The sequence below is a fragment of the Rhinoderma darwinii genome, unplaced genomic scaffold, assembly GCF_050947455.1.
Source record: "Rhinoderma darwinii isolate aRhiDar2 unplaced genomic scaffold, aRhiDar2.hap1 Scaffold_537, whole genome shotgun sequence".
In the NCBI taxonomy this organism is placed as follows: Eukaryota; Metazoa; Chordata; class Amphibia; order Anura; family Rhinodermatidae; genus Rhinoderma; species Rhinoderma darwinii.
The window spans coordinates 59,362-81,143 of NW_027464086.1; the positions used below are offsets into that span (position 1 = coordinate 59,362).

Here is a 21,782-nt window from a genome sequence, read left to right on the forward strand (position 1 = left end):
GAGAACTGTTCTCTAGGAGAGGATCACTACAGAGAACTGTCCTCTAGGAGAGGATCACTACAGAGAACTGTCCTCTAGGAGAGGATCACTACAGAGAACTGTCCTCTAGGAGAGGATCACTACAAAGAACTTTCCTCCAAAAGGTTAGGAGAGGGTTACTACAGGGAACTGTCCTCTAGGAGAGGATCACTACAGAGAACTGTCCCCCAGGAGAGGGTTACTACAGAGAATTGTCCTCTAGGAGAGGATCACTACAGAGAACTGTCCTCCAGGAGAGGATCACTACAGGGAACTGTCCCCCAGGAGAAGGTTAGGAGCGGTTTACTACAGAGAACTGTCCTCTAGGAGAGGATCACTACAGAGAACTTTCCTCCAAGAGGTTAGGAGAGGATCACTACAGAGAACTGTCCTCCAGGAGAAGGTTACTATAAAGAACTGTCCTCTAGCAAAGGATCATTACAGGGACCTGTCGTCTAGGAGAAGGTTAGGAGAGGATCACTACAGAGAACTGTCCTCTAGGAGAGGGTTACTATAAAGAACTGTCCTCTAGCAAAGGATCACTACAGGGACCTGCCCTCTAGGAGAAGGTTAGGTGAGGATCACTACAGAGAACTGTCCTCTAGGAGAGGATCACTACAGAGAACTGTCCTCCAGGAGAGGATCACTACAGGGAACTGTCCTCCAGGAGAGGATCACTACAGGGAACTGTCCTCCAGGAGAGGATCACTACAGAGAACTGTCCTCCAGGAGAGGATCACTACAGAGAACTGTCCTCCAGGAGAGGATCACTACAGAGAACTGTCCTCCAGGACAGGATCACTACAGAGAACTGTCCTCCAGGAGAGGATCACTACAGAGAACTGTCCTCCAGGAGAGGATCACTACAGAGAACTGTCCTCCAGGAGAGGATCACTACAGAGAACTGTCCTCTAGGAGAGGATCACTACAGAGAACTGTCCTCTAAAAGGTTAGGAGAGGGTTAGTACAGAGAACTGTAGTAACCCTCTCCTAACCTTTTGGAGGACAGTTCTCTGTAGTAACCCTCTCCTAACCTTTTAGAGGACAGAGACTGTCCTCCAAAAGGTTTGGAGAGGATTACTACAGTGAACTGTCCTCTAGGAGAGGGTTACTATAAAGAACTGTCCTCTAGGAGAGGATCACTACAGAGATCTGTCCTCCAGGAGAAGGTTAGGAGAGGGTTACTATAAAGAACTGTCCTCTAGCAAAGGATCACTACAGGGAACTGTCCTCTAGTTGAGGATCACTACAGAGATCTGTCCTCCAGGAGATGGTTAGGAGAGGGTGACTACAGAGAATTGTCCTCCAGGAGAAGGTTAGGAGAGGATCACTACAGAGAACTGTCCTCCTGGAGAAGGTTAGGAGAGGATCACTACAGAGAACTTTCCTCCAAGAGGTTAGGAGAGGATCACTACAGAGAACTGTCCTCTAGGAGAATGTTAGGAGAGGGTTACTATAAAGAACTGTCCTCTAGCAAAGGATCACTACAGAGAACTGTCCTCTAGGAGAGGATCACTACAGAGAACTTTCCTCCAAAAGGTTAGGAGAGGATTACTACAGGGAACTGTCCTCTAGGAGAATGCTAGGAGAGGGTTACTATAAAGAACTGTCCTCTAGGAGAGGATCACTACAGAGAACTGTCCTCCAGGAGACGGTTAGGAGAGGATCACTACAGAGAACTGACCTCTAGGAGAGGATCACTACAGAGAACTGTCCTCTAGGAGAGGATCACTACAGAGAACTTTCCTCCAAGAGGTTAGGAGAGGGTTACTACAGAGAACTGTCCTCTAGGAGAATGTTAGGAGAGGGTTACGATAAAGAACTGTCCTCCAGGAAAGGATCACTACAGAGAACTGTCCTCCAGGAGGTTAGGAGCGGGTTACTACAGAGAATTGTCCTCCAGGAGAAGGTTAGGAGAGGATCACTACAGAGAACTTTCCTCCAAGAGGTTAGGAGAGGATCACTACAGAGAACTGTCCTCCAGGAGGTTAGGAGCGGGTTACTACAGAGAATTGTCCTCCAGGAGAAGGTTAGGAGAGGATCACTACAGAGAACTTTCCTCCAAGAGGTTAGGAGAGGATCACTACAGAGAACTTTCCTCCAAGAGGTTAGGAGAGGATCACTACAGGGAACTGTCCTCCAGGAGAAGGTTAGGAGAGGATTACTACAGAGAACTGTCCTCTAGGAGAGGATCACTACAGAGAACTTTCCTCCAAAAGGTTAGGAGAGGATCACTACAGAGAACTGTCCTCTAGGAGAGGGTTACTATAAAGAACTGTCCTCTAGTAGAGGATCACTACAGAGAACTGTCCTCCAGGAGAAGGTTAGAAGAGGATCACTACAGAGAACTGTCCTCTAGGAGAAGGTTAGGAGAGGATTACTACAGGGAACTGTCCTCTAGGAGAGGGTTACTACAGAGAACTGTCCTCCAGGAGGTTTGGAGAGGGTCACTACAGAGAACTGTCCTCTAGGAGAGGATCACTACAGAGAACGGCTTCCAGGAGAGGGTTACTACAAGGAACAGTCCTCCAGGAGAGGATCACTACAGAGAACTGTTCTCTAGGAGAGGATCACTACAGAGAACTGTCCTCTAGGAGAGGATCACTACAGAGAACTGTCCTCCAGGAGAGGATCACTACAGAGAACTGTTCTCTAGGAGAGGATCACTACAGAGAACTGTCCTCTAGGAGAGGATCACTACAGAGAACTGTCCTCTAGGAGAGGATCACTACAGAGAACTGTCCTCTAGGAGAGGATCACTACAGAGAACTTTCCTCCAAGAGGTTAGGAGAGGATCACTACAGAGAACTGTCCTCTAGGAGAAGGTTAGGAGAGGATCACTACAGAGAACTGTCCTCTAGGAGAGGATCACTACAGAGAACTGTCCTCTAGGAGAGGATCACTACAGAGAACTTTCCTCCAAGAGGTTAGGAGAGGATCACTACAGAGAACTGTCCTCTAGGAGAAGGTTAGGAGAGGATCACTACAGAGAACTGTCCTCTAGGAGAGGATCACTACAGAGAACTGTCCTCTAGGAGAGGATCACTACAGAGAACTGTCCTCTAGGAGAGGATCACTACAGAGAACTTTCCTCCAAGAGGTTAGGAGAGGATCACTACAGGGAACTGTCCTCCAGGAGAAGGTTAGGAGAGGATTACTACAGAGAACTGTCCTCTAGGAGAGGATCACTACAGAGAACTTTCCTCCAAAAGGTTAGGAGAGGATCACTACAGAGAACTGTCCTCCAGGAGAAGGTTAGAAGAGGATCACTACAGAGAACTGTCCTCTAGGAGAAGGTTAGGAGAGGATTACTACAGGGAACTGTCCTCTAGGAGAGGATTACTACAGGGAACTGTCCTCTAGGAGAGGATTACTACAGGGAACTGTCCTCTAGGAGAGGATCACTACAGAGAACGGCTTCCAGGAGAGGGTTACTACAAGGAACAGTCCTCCAGGAGAGGATCACTACAGAGAACTGTTCTCTAGGAGAGGATCACTACAGAGAACTGTCCTCTAGGAGAGGATCACTACAGAGAACTGTCCTCCAGGAGAGGATCACTACAGAGAACTGTTCTCTAGGAGAGGATCACTACAGAGAACTGTCCTCTAGGAGAGGATCACTACAGAGAACTGTCCTCTAGGAGAGGATCACTACAGAGAACTGTCCTCTAGGAGAGGATCACTACAGAGAACTTTCCTCCAAGAGGTTAGGAGAGGATCACTACAGAGAACTGTCCTCCAGGAGAAGGTTACTATAAAGAACTGTCCTCTAGCAAAGGATCATTACAGGGACCTGTCCTCTAGGAGAAGGTTAGGAGAGGATCACTACAGAGAACTGTCCTCTAGGAGAGGGTTACTATAAAGAACTGTCCTCTAGCAAAGGATCACTACAGGGACCTGTCCTCTAGGAGAAGGTTAGGTGAGGATCACTACAGAGAACTGTCCTCCAGGAGAGGATCACTACAGAGAACTGTCCTCCAGGAGAGGATCACTACAGAGAACTGTCCTCCAGGACAGGATCACTACAGAGAACTGTCCTCCAGGAGAGGATCACTACAGAGAACTGTCCTCCAGGAGAGGATCACTACAGAGAACTGTCCTCCAGGACAGGATCACTACAGAGAACTGTCCTCCAGGAGAGGATCACTACAGAGAACTGTCCTCCAGGAGAGGATCACTACAGAGAACTGTCCTCCAGGAGAGGATCACTACAGAGAACTGTCCTCCAGGAGAGGATCACTACAGAGAACTGTCCTCCAGGAGAGGATCACTACAGAGAACTGTCCTCTAGGAGAGGATCACTACAGAGAACTGTCCTCTAAAAGGTTAGGAGAGGGTTACTACAGAGAACTGTAGTAACCCTCTCCTAACCTTTTGGAGGACAGTCTCTGTAGTAACCCTCTCCTAACCTTTTGGAGGACAGAGACTGTCCTCCAAAAGGTTAGGAGAGGATTACTACAGTGAACTGTCCTCTAGGAGAGGGTTACTATAAAGAACTGTCCTCTAGGAGAGGGTTACTATAAAGAACTGTCCTCTAGGAGAGGATCACTACAGAGAACTGTCCTCCAGGAGAAGGTTATGAGAGGATCACTACAGAGAACTGTCCTCCAGGAGAGGGTTACTATAAAGAACTGTCCTCTAGCAAAGGATTACTACAGGGAACTGTCCTCTAGGAGATGGTTAGGAGAGGATCACTACAGAGAACTGTCCTCCAGGAGAAGGTTATGAGAGGATCACTACAGGGAACTGTCCTCCAGGAGAAGGTTATGAGAGGATCACTACAGGGAACTGTCCTCCAGGAGAGGATCACTACAGGGAACTGTGCTCTGGGAGATTGGTGTGAGTGGACCTCTTACCTGAAGAATGTAGTTTCCTGGCTTCACATCTGTTATGTCGATCCATTGGCAGTCAATGTCGTGACGATACAAATCCCAACATCCCACGGTGATACCCTGCTCGCCGAAGTTGGCACATTCATACCTCTTACTGACCACTGTAAATAGAACGTATGGTGAGCGCAGTGGGTGGAGTCTCAGACCATTGGTTATTTTCATGTAGACATACCCGATTCTATATTTCTGATCAGACAGTGTCTCATGCTTTTAGCAACAGTCGTCTGCCCCTGGAGCTTAGTTAGGCCTCACAGTAGAGTGTACCTGGGTTATTGCTGCCGCAATCAACACGTTCTCCTTAAATCTCCGACCCGGATATCGTACTGAGATGTTTGATGCAATTTAAACGTAACTCGAGTTTTGCGACTTTCCGTTTCTCTTGCTGGAGGTCAACAGAAACGTCGCACCACAGCTGCATAACAGTGTTTGATATCACAGAAGCTGCAGACAAGTGCTACGTCTGGTGACTGACCGGCGGAATCCCAACCATTATGTCCTGCGGGAGTGTCTGGGGCGGCTCTGGTCGGCCAGACGTCGATGTCTAGTTTTAAGCTGTCATACACAGAAGATAAATGTTGATTGTACTCACAGATTTTAGTGGGATTGGCTGACAATCGAATATTTATGGGGCAGCCCAATCGGACAAGTTGGATGACCCTAAAGATGGTGATACGCGTAAGATTAGGATCAGCCACGTTTCATTATTCATATAAATGATCTGACCATAAACATGTCAGACTGAACTGACCGATCAGGTACAAAGTTTAAAAAACAAAAGTAAAAAAGCCCAGAAAAGCGCTGGCGGAAAGTAGTGACCTGTATAACTGACCGGTCGATCATTCAACTCACCATAAAAAATCCAACATCAGTATTTACTTTTTCGGTAGACATCAGTCACTGCATAAAAATGTCAAAATGCTGTTGGGCCATAATCGGCCACTTTGGACGACTTCCATCTTATGTGTATGACAGATTAACCCTTTACCATTTAGAGTCTGCATTAAGGCATCTTGCTCCATAGGGTGTCATACGATGGTCACAATCTCCGATAAAAGATATGAATGTGTCATGTTCTCAGCCCTTGTATATACGGACCGGCTAGTGACTAGTACATGGATGATGAGCCTCAGTGTATACAGTAGGGCTGTAGTATTCGTTCCTGCGCAGTGTTACTTACACTCTTGGCACTCCGAGTCCTCCAGACAGAAGCTTGCTTTATGCCCCTCTGCCACTTTAGTGCCATTTGGTGTCAGTAGGTCGTAGTTAGTGAAGATGTCCATGCTATGGTAGTGCCTGCAGAGACAGAGAGAGGACAACCTAGCACAAGCCTATACATAATGCCTATGACTCGGTGTATGACGCCGAATACAGGATTCCTGTACGTGGCAGATGTGTCCAGATGTGGACTACAGGTGGTGAAATGCTTTCCCCAGGTTCAGGGTTCGCATTCATTCTACTTATCAGTGATCAATGGAGAGTCAGTAAAGATTTACTAATGTCTGATGTCGTCCTTACCCAGGACTCCCTAACAAGGTGCCAAGTACTTACAGACGATGTCTACTGAGGAGCTCAAGGCTTACCCATGGCACTCGTGCCACACCCAGGAGTGTCTGCCAGCTTTAGGCCTAAAATCAGCTCGCCCGGTATTGTGTATCTGGGAGGAGAAGCGCAGCAGGCGTCTATGTCCGTAGGGCCAGTTGGCCTGGCGGGCAGTGCTGGACAGGCAGTTCTCTTCAGCTGCACAGTATAGCATGTGTAGTGGACGGTCTTCGATATATGCGGTCTCCTGGACGAGAGATGCGTGCAGGACCAGGTCAGAGGCAGCTGCGGAGTATAAAGGGTAAAGTGATGGCGGGCGGTCCATGTCTTTCATTATTCAGTACGGTTAAGACCCCATTACTGGAGCCCTGATCTAACGTTGTCACCACTGACTGCCCAATGGCACCAGGAGAACATCCCTAAACCCGACCATGATATTACGTGAGATGGGGCCTTACTCTCAGAGCAGATGACTCCCGCGGCGTGCCTGGTGCCCGTGTTCTTGCAGCTGACGGTCTTGTGGCGTGAGCATTGCTGGAGAGACATTTCAGTGCCCCCGCAGCGCACGCCGCTCAGAATCATGTCCGTCACATTTGTGGCATCCCAATACCAGGTTTCCTGAGATAAAAAAGTGACACATAACAGCAAAAGAAGAAACGGCAGGAAATCACAACTATCTCTGATGATACAAATCCCAGTCCCAATTCACGGATGTTCCTGAATAGTGTTCATGTGTGAGGACAACTACCCCCATTATGTGTAATGGGCAGAGCGGACAATAACTGCACTGTGTGGGGAGGGGGACGTACAGGCCTGGCTGACTCCACTGCTGCTCTGGAGGATGACGTCATGTATAACTGAGCAGTGCTGAAGAGCGGGGGAAGCAGCTCGCACTCTGCAGCGTGGTTTACTGGAGCTCCATAATGTCAGGGGCCACTTATTAATTATAGTCATAGTCATCATTATTATTATTATATTATCCTCATTGTTATATTATATTATTATGCTCGTTATTATAGACGTCCCGCCAGTTCTCCAGCCTTTCTTCTAGTAGGAGCCTGTTGTGTATACCACGTGTCCTTCTCGCCTCCTGTGAGCCTCTCCTCTCCCTCCTTCATTATTTCCCAGTGTCATGAATGTGAGACTCCGCTGTACATACCGTCACAGCATGCAGAGAGTACCCCAAGCCGAGCTGCCGACATGCCACCATTGCTTCCTTAGTTGTCCAGCCATCACTGCACAGGTAGCCCCAAGAGTTTTCAAACTTCAGCTCAACGCGGCCCTCAAACTGTGTGCGCCCCCCGATGATGCGTATCTGTGAGGGTCAGCCCAGGAGCAGCAAGCAATGACAGACAAAGAGCCGGACGTGAGGCAGACAATGACAGAGAGGATTCAGTGGATGGAGACTAGAGAGTGGACACAAAGATCTGCCGCAGCTTATACAGGACAGTCATGCAGAGAGAAGCCCAACTCATCACCAGGCCAAGCACCACCGAGCAGAGAACATACGTGACCCAAGCCAAACCCAGCACACACCACAAGGCAGGTGCACAGGGACAACCACAAAGGCAGACACACAGGGACAACCACAAAGGCAGACACACAGGGACAACCACAAAGGCAGACGCACAGGGACAACCACAAAGGCAGACGCACAGGGACAACCACAAAGGCGGGAGCTCTTCTGTAGGACATCTAGAGGGGTCTCGTCCTGAAGGAGACCATAGAGAGAAGACTGGATCCTCTATATCCTGAGTCAGACAAGTCATCATCCTGCAGAACCGGTCACAATCCAATGTTAGTGGAGATGATCTCCTGGATCTGCTCCACCGCTCACATTATCAGGGTGGAAGATTCCCACCGTAGGGGTCGTGAAGCACAGGGGGTTAGGAGGGCTTCATAAATGTCTACAATGAGAGACTTGGAAGGATATTATAGATGACGGAGAACCACCGGCTGGAGGCCACGTCTCTAGGATAAAACGGATGAAAACAATGAAAGAGTGGAGAATGATGGGGCCCCCTTCTTGGTAGGTAGTGGTGCTCTTATACGGAGATTTTCCTGCCATTCAGATGATTGGCCAGGTTCCCCGCAGTGTTCACCCTACAATTTAATATTTAGAGGGAAGCACCTCACTAGAAACGGACAATTGCTTCAAGCTCCTTCTGACCCCAATAAAAAGCGGAGGACAGAGAGCGGGGAGTGCAGATTCTTGTGTGTAACGGATCAGCCACATTGAGGTTAGAAACAGCACAAACACATGTAGCGGTGGAGGCCTCACTCAGGATGATCCTGCTCAGTGTGATCTGTGTAACCCCCGGAATACGACCCTGTCCCCCTCATCACACTGCACAGGATCTAATACCTACCTGAAGGGCACTGCTGGCATATCCTAGGCCCAACTGTTGGCAGACAACTGCAGCCTCTTTGGTTCCCCAGCCTTCTCCACAAACAAATCCCCAGCGCTCTACTCCACGGGGTCCCCACAAAACCTCCACCCGCCCCTCATGCCGGCTGCGACCCCCGGCCAAGCGGATCTGGAGGGAATAAGGATCTCATGTTTCAAATTCATTATAAAACAATTATCATTGCAGGACATTTCTTTCCTACATCGGCGGCTTTGTCCTCATGTTTCGTTAGAGGAGGTAAAATTTAGAGGTCACCATATTGTCTGGACCGCTCACTTAGTCTACTAATAATACGGCCCACAATAGTGAAGACGAGGAATCCCTAATATATCCAGTGTATTCCCCAATATGTCCCAATAGTGTAAAGATGTCTGAATCTGGGGGTCACTTCACTCCTGTGTAGATGTGATGTCCACCACCTCCCATATCTACATCTCTATGGAGGACACGTCATATATAAAGTCTTACACCTCTCATTTCTCCCATAACAACATGTATTGCGGCCGTCCATCCCCGGTTGGTCACCTACTCTACAAGGAATCACTCCGGACTGCAGAGCAGAGGATAAAGGGACCATCTCCTTCCCACGTTACAGTCCAGAGAAGTTTGATCCTGATGTGACTTGGTTCATTGAAGGTTGTAGAATGTGGACATCAGTTTCTTGATGATCTCCTATATCCTATATGTCCTACAGTAGATACGGTACAGCACATGTTCTGATGACGTCATGTGTCTAATGTGATTCTATCTAATGGTAGGGAAGATGACAGATGATGATGAAGTGGGTGAAGATGAAGGATCTGATCACAATTCTAACTCCAAAACTTACTGTGCATCAATGTCTCTTAGTGACGGACAAGTCATGGAGAAGGCACCTCCGTTTATGTTCCACATTGAGCCCCTCACCCCGCGTCTATCTGATGCCACCAGAGATGTGACCCCACCATGACATGGTCCGAGCCGTAGACATGACATCAGTGTTGGCCGGTGACAATGTTTTTCCTCGACTGTCGCTCATGAATTAGTCGAGTTCCTATCACGTCGATGACTGCGGCAGATAAAATGTGACATATGGATCTGTTGTACTGGATTTCTTGGTCATTGGTTGGTTTTGTTTGTATGAACGGCTGATTTGCCGCCACAGGGAGGTTTTATCTTTATATCGGGTGATCTTTGTGCTTGGTCATACCTTTATAAGGCCACTGAATAAAGGGATCACCTCACAGCCGGATCCATTACATGTCTCTGTGCGTCATCCAATGTCATGCCGAAAGGGGTAATCCAGGATAAGGAGAAAGGGTCCACTCAGCGCCATTCACTTCATCCACGGCTCAGCGGCATTTACTTCATCCACGGCTCAGCGCCATTCACTTCATCCACGGCTCAGCGCCATTCACTTCATCCACGGCTCAGCGCCATTCACTTCATCCACGGCTCAGCGCCATTCACTTCATCCACGGCTCAGCGCCATTCACTTCATCCACGGCTCACCGCCATTCACTTCATCCACGGCTCAGCGCCATTCACTTCATCCACGGCTCAGCGCCATTCACTTCATCCACGGCTCAGCGCCATTCACTTCATCCACGGCTCAGTGTCGTTCAATTTATCTACGGCTCAGCGCCTTTCACTTCATCCACGGCTCAGCGCCATTCACGTCATCCACGGCTCAGCGCCATTCACTTCATCCACGGCTCAGCACCATTCACTTCATCCACAGCTCAGCGCCATTCACTTCATCCACAGCTCAGCGCCATTCACTTCATCCACGGCTCAGCGCCATTCACTTCATCCACGGCTCAGCGCCATTCACTTCATCCACGGCTCAGCGCCATTCACTTCATCCACGGCTCAGCGCCATTCACTTCATCCACGGCTCAGCGCCATTCCGTTTATCCACGGCTCAGCGCCATTCACTTCATCCACGGCTCAGCGTCATTCACTTCATCCACGGCTCAGCGCCATTCACTTCATCCACGGCTCAGCGCCATTCACTTCATCCACGGCTCAGCGTCGTTCAATTTATCTACGGCTCAGCGCCATTCACTTCATCCACGGCTCAGCGCCATTCACTTCATCCACGGCTCAGCGACATTCACTTCATCCACGGCTCAGCGCCATTCACTTCATCCACGGCTCAGCGCCATTCAATTTATCTACGGCTTAGCGCCATTCACTTCATCCACGGCTCAGCGTCGTTCAATTTATCTACGGCTTAGCGCCATTCACTTCATCCACGGCTCAGCGCCATTCACTTCATCCACGGCTCAGCGACATTCACTTCATCCACGGCTCAGCGCCATTCACTTCATCCACGGCTCAGCGCCATTCAATTTATCTACGGCTTAGCGCCATTCACTTCATCCACGGCTCAGCGTCGTTCAATTTATCTACGGCTTAGCGCCATTCACTTCATCCACGGCTCAGCGCCATTAAATTTATCTACGGCTTAGCGCCATTCACTTCATCCACGGCTCAGCGCCATTCACTTCATCCACGGCTCAGCGCCATTCACTTCATCCACGGCTCAGCGCCATTCACTTCATCCACGGCTCAGCGCCATTCACTTCATCCACGGCTCAGCGCCATTCACTTCATCCACGGCTCAGCGCCATTCACTTCATCCACGGCTCAGCGCCATTCACTTCATCCACGGCTCAGCGCCATTCAATTTATCTACGGCTCAGCGCCATTCACTTCCTGTACAGTACAACACCAGACACGGTCAGTAGACATAAGTGGCGCGGTGTCTGGGAAAAAAACCAAAACTTTTTGTTCTATCATGGAAAACCCTTTAATCGCTGGGTAAAAATTCTCAATTTTGCACCATTTTCAAGATCATTGCTTGCTGTTGGTGAATGGGAACATTCTTGTTTGCATCCTGAGATGAAATGATATATCACATAAGGGCAGGTGATGTCTTAGTGCTTCCGGGCGCTCTCTCATAATGAGCTGCTTTTCAGATAAGAATGTTTCCAGTCATTTACATCAAGCAGAGATCTTTAAAATGATGAGAAATTGAAACCGCATGGGGGAATTTATTAAATATTCACTAAATGTGCATTGAGATTCTTCTCGGATGTCCTCGTGGTGTCGGCCACGCAGGTTCCACAGCAGGAGATTCTTACCCCCGTGGAGGTCCTGACAACTCTCATCATGTGTGTCACTCGGCCCGGCATCTACTCCTCTCTACGGGTCCCCCCAGAGTGATGTCCACAGACCCTGCGGTGTGACAATATCCCGCCTGTCTCAGGGTCCCATTGTTACAGACTACGGAATGCTTTGAAAGGCATTTTATTTAGTAAAAAGGTTTGGCGCAACATTACAAATACTTTTTAATTAAAAAGCCGTCTTACTTTTTGAGATACAGCTGCTTTATATTCTCTATACAGAGCAGCTGTATCTCTCGCTATTCACTGAATCCGTCAGTCCCGCAGATCTGACGGGTGCAGTGTACGCGGATCCTGCGTGTCTCAGTTTACAGGTGGATCCTGTGTCAATCATATCTACGTTATGAACTGTGAGACGCAGGACCCGACGCTGAACCCGTCATGTCTGTGCGACTGACGGATTCAGTGAATAGCGCTAGATACAGCTGCTCTGTATAGAGAATATAAAGCAGCTGTATCTTTAAAAGTAAAACTAAATTATATAAAGTTACACTAATAAAACTGACTGACCTGTGTATTATTAACGCCTTAACGACAGGTCACGTACTGGTACACGGCAGCCGTTAAGGGGGAAGTATGGAGCGGGGTCACGGGCTGAGCCACATCCGACATCTCACTCACATTGATTCCGCCCGCTTAACACCTTAAATGCCGCGGTCAATCGTGACCGCTGCAATTAAATTGTTAGAATCAGGAGGCGCCCCCATAAACACGTCATCGCGCCCCCCCCCCCACCCCATGGCACTATCGGCCAATTACAGTGGTTGTTAGTTCAGCCTGGGCGCCTAATAACGGCCCCCAGGTCCGCCATTTTTGTACTCCGGCAGGGCTTCAAAGGAGACTCAGAATCACGATATATACTGCAGTACATTAGTATTAGTACATTAGTATTGCAGCAAATCACTCAGGCGATCCAACGATCGCTGCTTCAAGTCTCCTAGGAGGAATAATAAAAAAAGGAAAAAACTGTTAAATAAAAAAAATAATGATGTTCCAAAACAAAAAGGATTGAAAGTTCAAAGACCCTTTTCCCATTTTTTCCCTAAAGCAATTTAAAAAGAAGTTAACATAACTGGTATCGCCGCGTCCGTAAAAGTCTGAGCTATCACAATAGTTGTACCGCCTGATGGACGCCGTAAAAACAAAACCCCCCAAAAAATGGTGTCATCGCAGTTTTTTGCAAATTTTACAACACAAATAACTTTCTCTCAGCTTCCCAGTACATGATGCGGTACAATAAACGATGCCTTGAAAAACGACAACTTGTCCCGCACAGAACAAGACCTCACGGCAATGTCCACCAAGAAATAGAAAAAAAAGTCATGGCTTTTGGAAGGCGGGGAGGAGAAAACGAAAATGAAAAACTCAAATTGGCCTGGTCTTTAAGGGGTTAAAAAAATACTTTCCTATCCAGGTGTAGACAGCCCTTAATGCCGATTCAGAGAAAACCGAACTTACTGGAAATGCTCGAAATCAAGGACGACCTGATCGAGCCGCATGGAGACGTCAATCTAATAAAAGCTTTAATATGGGATTCCCAGTGTCCCCACTGCCGGGGCATTGTGCCGATTGTGGAGAAGGACATCCTATCCGGATGACCACCAAGCACAGACACTGGAGCAGGACCACAATGATAGGATGAAGAGCTTCCTCCACCCACAGACCCTACACCAGAGAGGCCTCCAGAATGGACACATTGGGATTGTTCTTCTGAAGCTCATTCCACGGATGACCACGTGTGATTGCAGCTGGCAGAGCGCGGTGCTGGAGGGGACTCCTATGCAGCATCACTAGATAACGTTACTGGGTAATGAGATGCAGTTCCAGTCCTTCCAGCTCACGGGGTGTTATCCTACTAGGAAGACGTCTAAGAAAAGGTCATTCATTGCTGCCGCTGCGTGTCATCTGGAGGAACACACAGTTTCCATCCAGGAAGTTTTGGGATGAGAGCGGCCTGTTCTATAAAGTATTTCCAGCTCTTCCCATCCAAAGAAAATACAAGTTCATAGTCTGTGAATAGAGGAACCAGCACGTGAATGAAGACGCTTCTGTCTATGTGTGCTGTCTGGTGGTGGATAAATAAATCCTGTGCAGTCCTGGAGCTGAAACGTGGCAGGCAACACCACCAGCGACAGCAGGACGGCAGTCCGAAGCAAAAGTTACAAAAATAAATCACAGGGACTATATAAAGATAATAAAAAAGAGAAAATCACAGAGACTGTATGAAGCGCAGAGATGGAGTGGAACCACGGGGACTGTATGAAGCGCAGAGATGGGGTGGAACCACGGGGACTGTATGAAGCGCAGAGATGGGGTGGAACCACGGGGACTGTATGAAGCGCAGAGATGGGGTGGAACCACGGGGACTGTATGAAGATTAGAGATGGGGTAGAACCATGAGCTTACAAATGGAGTGGAAAAACGAGGACTGTATGAAGCTTAGGGAAGGGGTGGAACCATGGGGACTGTATGAACTTTAAAGAAGGTGTGGAGGCACAAGCACTGTATGAAGCTCAGAGAATGGGTGGAGGCACAGTAACTGGATGAAGCTTAGAGCAGGGCAATAATGACAGGACCTGTAGGAAGCTCTGAGAAGAGCCGGCGACACAAACACAGTATGAAGCTCAGTAGAGGTCTGAAGTCACAGGGATTGTATGAAGCTCAGTAGAGGTCTGCAGTCACAGGGATTGTATGAAGCTCAGTAGAGGTCTGAAGTCACAGGGATTGTATGAAGCTCAGTAAAGGTCTGAAGTCACAGGGATTGTATGAAGCTCAGTAAAGGTCTGCAGTCACAGGGATTGTATGAAGCTCAGTAGAGGTCTGAAGTCACAGGGATTGTATGAAGCTCAGTAGAGGTCTGAAGTCACAGGGATTGTATGAAGCTCAGTAAAGGTCTGCAGTCACAGGGATTGTATGAAGCTCAGTAGAGGTCTGAAGTCACAGGGATTGTATGAAGCTCAGTAAAGGTCTGCAGTCACAGGGATTGTATGAAGCTCAGTAAAGGTCTGCAGTCACAGGGATTGTATGAAGCTCAGTAGAGGTCTGCAGTCACAGGGATTGTATGAAGCTCAGTAGAGGTCTGCAGTCACAGGGATTGTATGAAGCTCAGTAGAGGTCTGAAGTCACAGGGATTGTATGAAGCTCAGTAGAGGTCTGAAGTCACAGGGATTGTATGAAGCTCAGTAGAGGGCTGCAGTCACAGGGATTGTATGAAGCTCAGTAGAGGTCTGCAGTCACAGGGATTGTATGAAGCTCAGTAAAGATCTGCAGTCACAGGGATTGTATGAAGCTCAGTAGAGGTCTGCAGTCACAGGGATTGTATGAAGCTCAGTAGAGGTCTGCAGTCACAGGGATTGTATAAAGCTCAGCAGAGGTCTGCAGTCACAAGGATTGTATGAAGCTCAGTAGAGGTCTGCAGTCACAGGGATTGTATGAAGCTCAGTAAAGGTCTGCAGTCACAGGGATTGTATGAAGCTCAGTAGAGGTCTGCAGTCACAGGGATTGTATGAAGCTCAGTAGAGGTCTGCAGTCACAGGGATTGTATGTAGCTCAGTAAAGGTCTGAAGTCACAGGGATTGTATGAAGCTCAGTAGAGGTCTGCAGTCACAGGGATTGTATGAAGCTCAGTAGAGGTCAGAAGTCACATGGATTGTATGAAGCTCAGTAAAGGTCTGCAGTCACAGGGATTGTATGAAGCTCAGTAGAGGTCTGAAGTCACAGGGATTGTATGAAGCTCAGTAAAGGTCTGCAGTCACAGGGATTGTATGAAGCTCAGTAAAGGTCTGCAGTCACAGGGATTGTATGAAGCTCAGTAAAGATCTGCAGTCACAGGGATTGTATGAAGCTCAGTAAAGGTCTGCAGTCACAGGGATTGTATGAAGCTCAGTAGAGGTCTGCAGTCACAGGGATTGTATAAAGCTCAGCAGAGGTCTGCAGTCACAGGGATTGTATGAAGCTCAGTAGAGGTCTGCAGTCACAGGGATTGTATGAAGCTCAGTAGAGGTCTGCAGTCACAGGGATTGTATGAAGCTCAGCAGAGGTCTGATGTCACAGAGATTGTATGTAGCTCAGTAGAGGTCTGAAGTCACAGGGACTGTATGTAGCTCAGTAGAGGTCTGAAATGACAGGGATTGTATGTAGCTCAGTAGAGGTCTGAAGTCACAGGAATTCTATGAAGCTCAGTAGAGGTCTGCAGTCACAGGGATTGTATGAAGCTCAGTAGAGGTCTGCAGTCACAGGGATTGTATGAAGCTCAGTAGAGGTCTGAAGTCACATGGATTGTATGAAGCTCAGTAGAGGTCTGAAGTCACAGGGAGTGTATGAAGCTCAGTAGAGGTCTGAAGTCACAGGGATTGTATGAAGCTCAGTAGAGATCAGAAATGACAGGGATTGTATGAAGCTCAGTAGAGGTCTGATGTCACACAGATTGTATGAAGCTCAGTAGAGGTCTGCAGTCACAGGGAGTGTATGAAGCTCAGTAGAGGTCTGAAATGACAGGGATTGTATGAAGCTCAGTAGAGGTCTGCAGTCACAGGGATTGTATGAAGCTCAGTAGAGGTCTGAAATGACAGGGATTGTATGAAGCTCAGTACAGGTCTGAAATGACAGGGATTGTATGAAGCTCAGTAGAGATCAGAAATGACAGGGATTGTATGAAGCTCAGTAGAGGTCTGATGTCACACAGATTGTATGAAGCTCAGTAGAGGTCTGCAGTCACAGGGAGTGTATGAAGCTCAGTAGAGGTCTGAAATGACAGGGATTGTATGAAGCTCAGTAGAGGTCTGCAGTCACAGGGATTGTATGAAGCTCAGTAGAGGTCTGAAATGACAGGGATTGTATGAAGCTCAGTAGAGGTCTGAAGTCACAGGGATTGTATGTAGCTCAGTAGAGGTCTGATGTCACAGGGATTGTATGAAGCTCAGTAGAGGTCTGAAGTCACAGGGAGTGTATGAAGCTCAGTAGAGGTCTGAAGTCACAGGGATTGTATGAAGCTCAGTAGAGATCAGAAATGACAGGGATTGTATGAAGCTCAGTAGAGGTCTGATGTCACACAGATTGTATGAAGCTCAGTAGAGGTCTGCAGTCACAGGGAGTGTATGAAGCTCAGTAGAGGTCTGAAATGACAGGGATTGTATGAAGCTCAGTAGAGGTCTGCAGTCACAGGGATTGTATGAAGCTCAGTAGAGGTCTGAAGTCACACGGATTGTATGAAGCTCAGTAAAGGTCTGCAGTCACAGGGATTGTATGAAGCTCAGTAGAGGTCTGAAATGACAGGGATTGTATGAAGCTCAGTAGAGGTCTGAAATGACAGGGATTGTATGAAGCTCAGAAGAGGTCTGATGTCACACGGATTGTATGAAGCTCAGTAGAGGTCTGATGTCACAGGGATTGTATGTAGCTCAGTAGAGGTCTGAAATGACAGGGATTGTATGAAGCTCAGTAGAGGTCTGAAGTCACAGGGATTGTATGTAGCTCAGTAGAGGTCTGATGTCACAGGGATTGTATGTTGCTCAGTAGAGGTCTGAAGTCACAGGGATTGTATGAAGCTCAGTAGAGGTCTGAAGTCACAGGGATTGTATGAAGTTCAGTAGAGGTCTGCAGTCACAGGGATTGTATGTAGCTCAGTAGAGGTCTGAAATGACAGGGATTGTATGTAGCTCAGTAGAGGTCTGATGTCACAGGGATTGTATGAAGCTCAGTAGAGGTCTGAAGTCACAGGGATTGTATGAAGCTCAGTAGAGGTCTGAAGTCACAGGGATTGTATGAAGCTCAGTAGAGGTCTGAAGTCACAGGGATTGTATGAAGTTCAGTAGAGGTCTGAAGTCACAGGGATTGTATGAAGCTCAGTAGAGGTCTGAAATCACAGGGATTGTATGAAGCTCAGTAGAGGTCTGAAGTCACAGGGATTGTATGAAGTTCAGTAGAGGTCTGAAGTCACAGGGATTGTATGAAGCTCAGTAGAGGTCTGAAGTCACAGGGATTGTATGAAGCTCAGTAGAGGTCTGAAATCACAGGGATTGTATGAAGCTCAGTAGAGGTCTGAAGTCACAGGGATTGTATGAAGTTCAGTAGAGGTCTGAAGTCACAGGGATTGTATGAAGCTCAGTAGAGGTCTGATGTCACAGGGATTTTATGAAGTTCAGTAGAGGTCTGAAGTCACAGGGATTGTATGAAGCTCAGTAGAGGTCTGCAGTCACAGGGATTGTATGAAGCTCAGTAGAGGTCTGATGTCACAGGGATTGTATGAAGCTCAGTAGAGGTCTGATGTCACAGGGATTGTATGAAGCTCAGTAGAGGTCTGAAATCACAGGGATTGTATGAAGCTCAGTAGAGGGCTGCAGTCATGGGGATTGTATGAAGCTCAGTAGAGGTCTGAAGTCACAGGGATTGTATGAAGTTCAGTAGAGGGCTGCAGTCACAGGGATTGTATGAAGTTCAGTAGAGGTCTGAAGTCACAGGGATTGTATGAAGCTCAGTAGAGGTCTGAAGTCACAGGGATTGTATGAAGTTCAGTAGAGGGCTGCAGTCATGGGGATAGGACCAGTGATTGTCCACGCCTTGACCCATGTGTAGTAAAGCTGGCTGTAGTCCTGACATTTCTGTTGGTGGATCCTGGCAATCTTGGGAGTCCAGTGGATGTTCACATTGTTTATGTGGAATAGAGATTGTACCAGGCCTATTTATGGTCCCCTATCCATGGCCCATATCAGCTGCAGGCGCTGTCTGTAAGGGGTGTTAACTCTCGGAGACAGATTGTTGTAAAATAACTAATTTGTATAGGAGTATTTACCCTGTATGTGATTTGATCTGGTTGCCCGCAGGACATGGAGTACACCACAGGGATATAAATATCACAGCGTACATCCCATCCACAACACACAATGTCCATATCTTATAGCAGGTGGTTCAGGTCATGAGTCCTCAAGATACATGTATTACAGCCTGGACTCCACACATAACATCACAGCGTCCGTCTCTACCCACAATCCTCTGCAGTCATCCGTCTTCCAGAGACATGTATTACAGCCTGGACTCCACACATAAATGTTCATGGCATCCACACGTCATTTTCTCCTGCAGACTTGTGTCATCTCCACACACCCCTCACCCATCCCACCACTACAGGATTTGAGATTTAGCATGGTGGGTCAGTAGGCAGATGTGACATACTGACCGTACTGTCGTAGCCCATGTATGGGATGTTGCACTTAATGGCGGCATCTTCGCTGTGCTTGCAGTCCTCTTGTGTGATGTTCTTGTACTGACAGTCAAGGAGGGACTTCTCATTCCCAGTACACCGCACCTCATTCATGTGAATGGGACCCATACCTGTCCGAGAGAAATGCAGGCCATTAAGAGGGATCAAGAAACGTACATGATAATACACAGTGACAGAAATACGTACAACTCCTACACATATTGACATCTGAAGAAGACCTCATTCACTGAGTATTCTGTCTGTATGAAGTAGGTCCTGACTATGGAGCCGAGGTCATTCTATAGAGCCGAGGTCCTTCTATGGAGCCGAGGTCATTCTATAGAACGGAGGTGATTCTATGGAGCGGAGGTCATACTACAGAGCCGAGGTGCTTCTACGGAGCCGAGGTGCTTCTACGGAGCCAAAGTCATTCTACAGAGCCAAGGTCATTCTACAGAGCCGAACTCCTTCTACGGAGCCGAGGTCGTTCTACGGTGCAGAGGTCGTTCTACGGTGCAGAGGTGGTTCTACGGAGCCGAGGTCATTCTACGGAGCCGAGGTCATTCTACGGAGCCGAGGTCATTCTACGGAGCCGAGGTCATTCTACGGAGCCGAGGTCATTCTACGGAGCCGAGGTCCTTCTACGGAGCCGAGGTCCTTCTACGGAGCCGAGGTCATTCTACGGAGCCGAGGTCATTCTACGGAGCCGAGGCCATTCTACACAGCAGAGCTCCTTCTACGGAGCCGAGGTCCTTCTACGGAGCCGAGGTCCTTCTACGGTGCAGAGGTCGTTCTACGGAGCCGAGGTCCTTCTACGGAGCCGAGGTCCTTCTACGGAGCCGAGGTCATTCTACGGAGCCGAGGTCATTCTACGGAGCCGAGGCCATTCTACGGAGCCGAGGCCATTCTACGGAGCCGAGGTCCTTCTACGGAGCCGAGGTCCTTCTACGGAGCCGAGGTCATTCTACGGAGCCGAGGTCATTCTACGGAGCCGAGGCCATTCTACACAGCAGAGCTCCTTCTACGGAGCCGAGGCCATTCTACGGAGCCGAGGTCCTTCTACGGAGCCGAGGTCCTTCTACGGAGCCGAGGTCATTCTACGGAGCCGAGGTCATTCTACGGAGCCGAGGTCATTCTACAAAGCCGAGGTCATACTACAGAGCCGAGGTCATACTACGGAGCAGAGGTCCTTCTACGGAGCAGAGGTCCTTCTACGGAGCAGAGGTCATTCTACGGAGCGGAGGTCATTCTACGGAGCGGAGGTCATTCTATGGAGTGGAGGTCATTCTGTGTAGTGGACGTCCTTCTATGGAGCTACTCACATATCTGGATTTCTCATTTTGAATAAGCACAATGATTCATTAGATGACATATGACGGTCATATGCTCCCCATAGGGGTCAAGGGAGCCTGAAAAATATGGATCAGTAATATTATATATCAGTATGACATCTGTATTATGGAGATAGAGATTATATATATATATATATATATATACACACAGGGTGGGCCATTTATATGGATACACCTAAATAAAATGGGAATTGGTAGTGATATTAACTTCCTGTTTGTGGCACATTAGTATATGGGAGGGGGGAAACTTTTCAAGCTGGGTGTTGACCATGGCGGCCATTTTGAAGTCGGCCATTTTGTATCCAACTTTAGTTTTTTCAATGGGAAGAGGGTCATGTGACACATCAAACTTATCGAGAATTTCACAAGAAAAACAATGGTGTGCTTGGTTTTAACATTACTTTATTCTTTCATGAGTTATTTACAAGCTTCTCTTTGTTTACAGCCATTGACATGTCGCAGAGGTTAACGCGTGAGGAGCGGACAGAAATTGTGTTGATGTCTGGTGAACGCAGTACCCGGGTCATTGCAGCAGATTTCAATGCAAGACACCCTACGAGACCACCCATCTCCCATGCTACAGTTTGCAAACTGCTTGCCAAGTTTCGTGAAACTGGTTCAGTGTTGGATTTGCCCAAATGTGGACGCATGAAAACTGTCACTAATGAAGAAACATCAGTGGCTGTCCTGGCTTCATTCATCAAGAGCCCCCAGCGTAGCACTCGCCGCATGTAACTGGAGAGTGGCATCAGTCCAACATCCCTGCGGCGGATATTAGCTACTCACAAATGGCAGCCTTACAAACCCCAGCTGCTGCAGCACCTCAACCAGGAGGACCCAGATCAAGGCACTGAATCTGCAGAATGGGCAAAACAAAAATTGGACCAGGACCCTCAGTTTAAACAGAACATTTTGTTCAGTGATGAGGCAAACTTTTATTTGAATGGTGAAGTTAACAAACAAAACCACCGCTATTGGTCTGACACGAACCCACATTGGATAGATCCCTCCAAGACTGTTGGAACACAAAAATTGATGGTATGGTGTGGTATATGGGGTACAAAGATAGCGGGGCCATTCTTCATCAATGGAAACCTCAAGCCACGGGATACCTGACATGGCTACATGATGATGTGTTTCCCTCTTTATGCACTGAGGCCGGCACTTTCCCTGAGTTTTTCCAGCAAGATGGTGCACATTATGGG

The 21,782-nt window shown here is 48.0% G+C and overlaps 1 protein-coding gene across 3 annotated transcripts in view; it reads right to left on the reverse strand.

The window, feature by feature from the left end:
• LOXL3 (lysyl oxidase like 3) overlaps nt 1-21,782 on the reverse strand; it is a 252,769-nt gene that overhangs the window by 32,122 nt on the left and 198,865 nt on the right. For 2 of the 3 annotated variants that reach the window (XM_075848898.1, XM_075848897.1), the window contains 6 exons: nt 19,202-19,356; nt 7,609-7,764; nt 6,908-7,067; nt 6,491-6,734; nt 6,088-6,203; nt 4,875-5,011 (listed from right to left, as the gene is read on the reverse strand). In XM_075848898.1, coding sequence (XP_075705013.1) covers nt 4,875-5,011; nt 6,088-6,203; nt 6,491-6,734; nt 6,908-7,067; nt 7,609-7,764; nt 19,202-19,356 — 968 coding nt within the window. Of the gene's footprint in view, nt 1-4,874; nt 5,012-6,087; nt 6,204-6,490; nt 6,735-6,907; nt 7,068-7,608; nt 7,765-8,818; nt 8,987-19,201; nt 19,357-21,782 lie in introns of all 3 variants that reach the window. The other variant, XM_075848899.1, reaches the window with a different exon arrangement.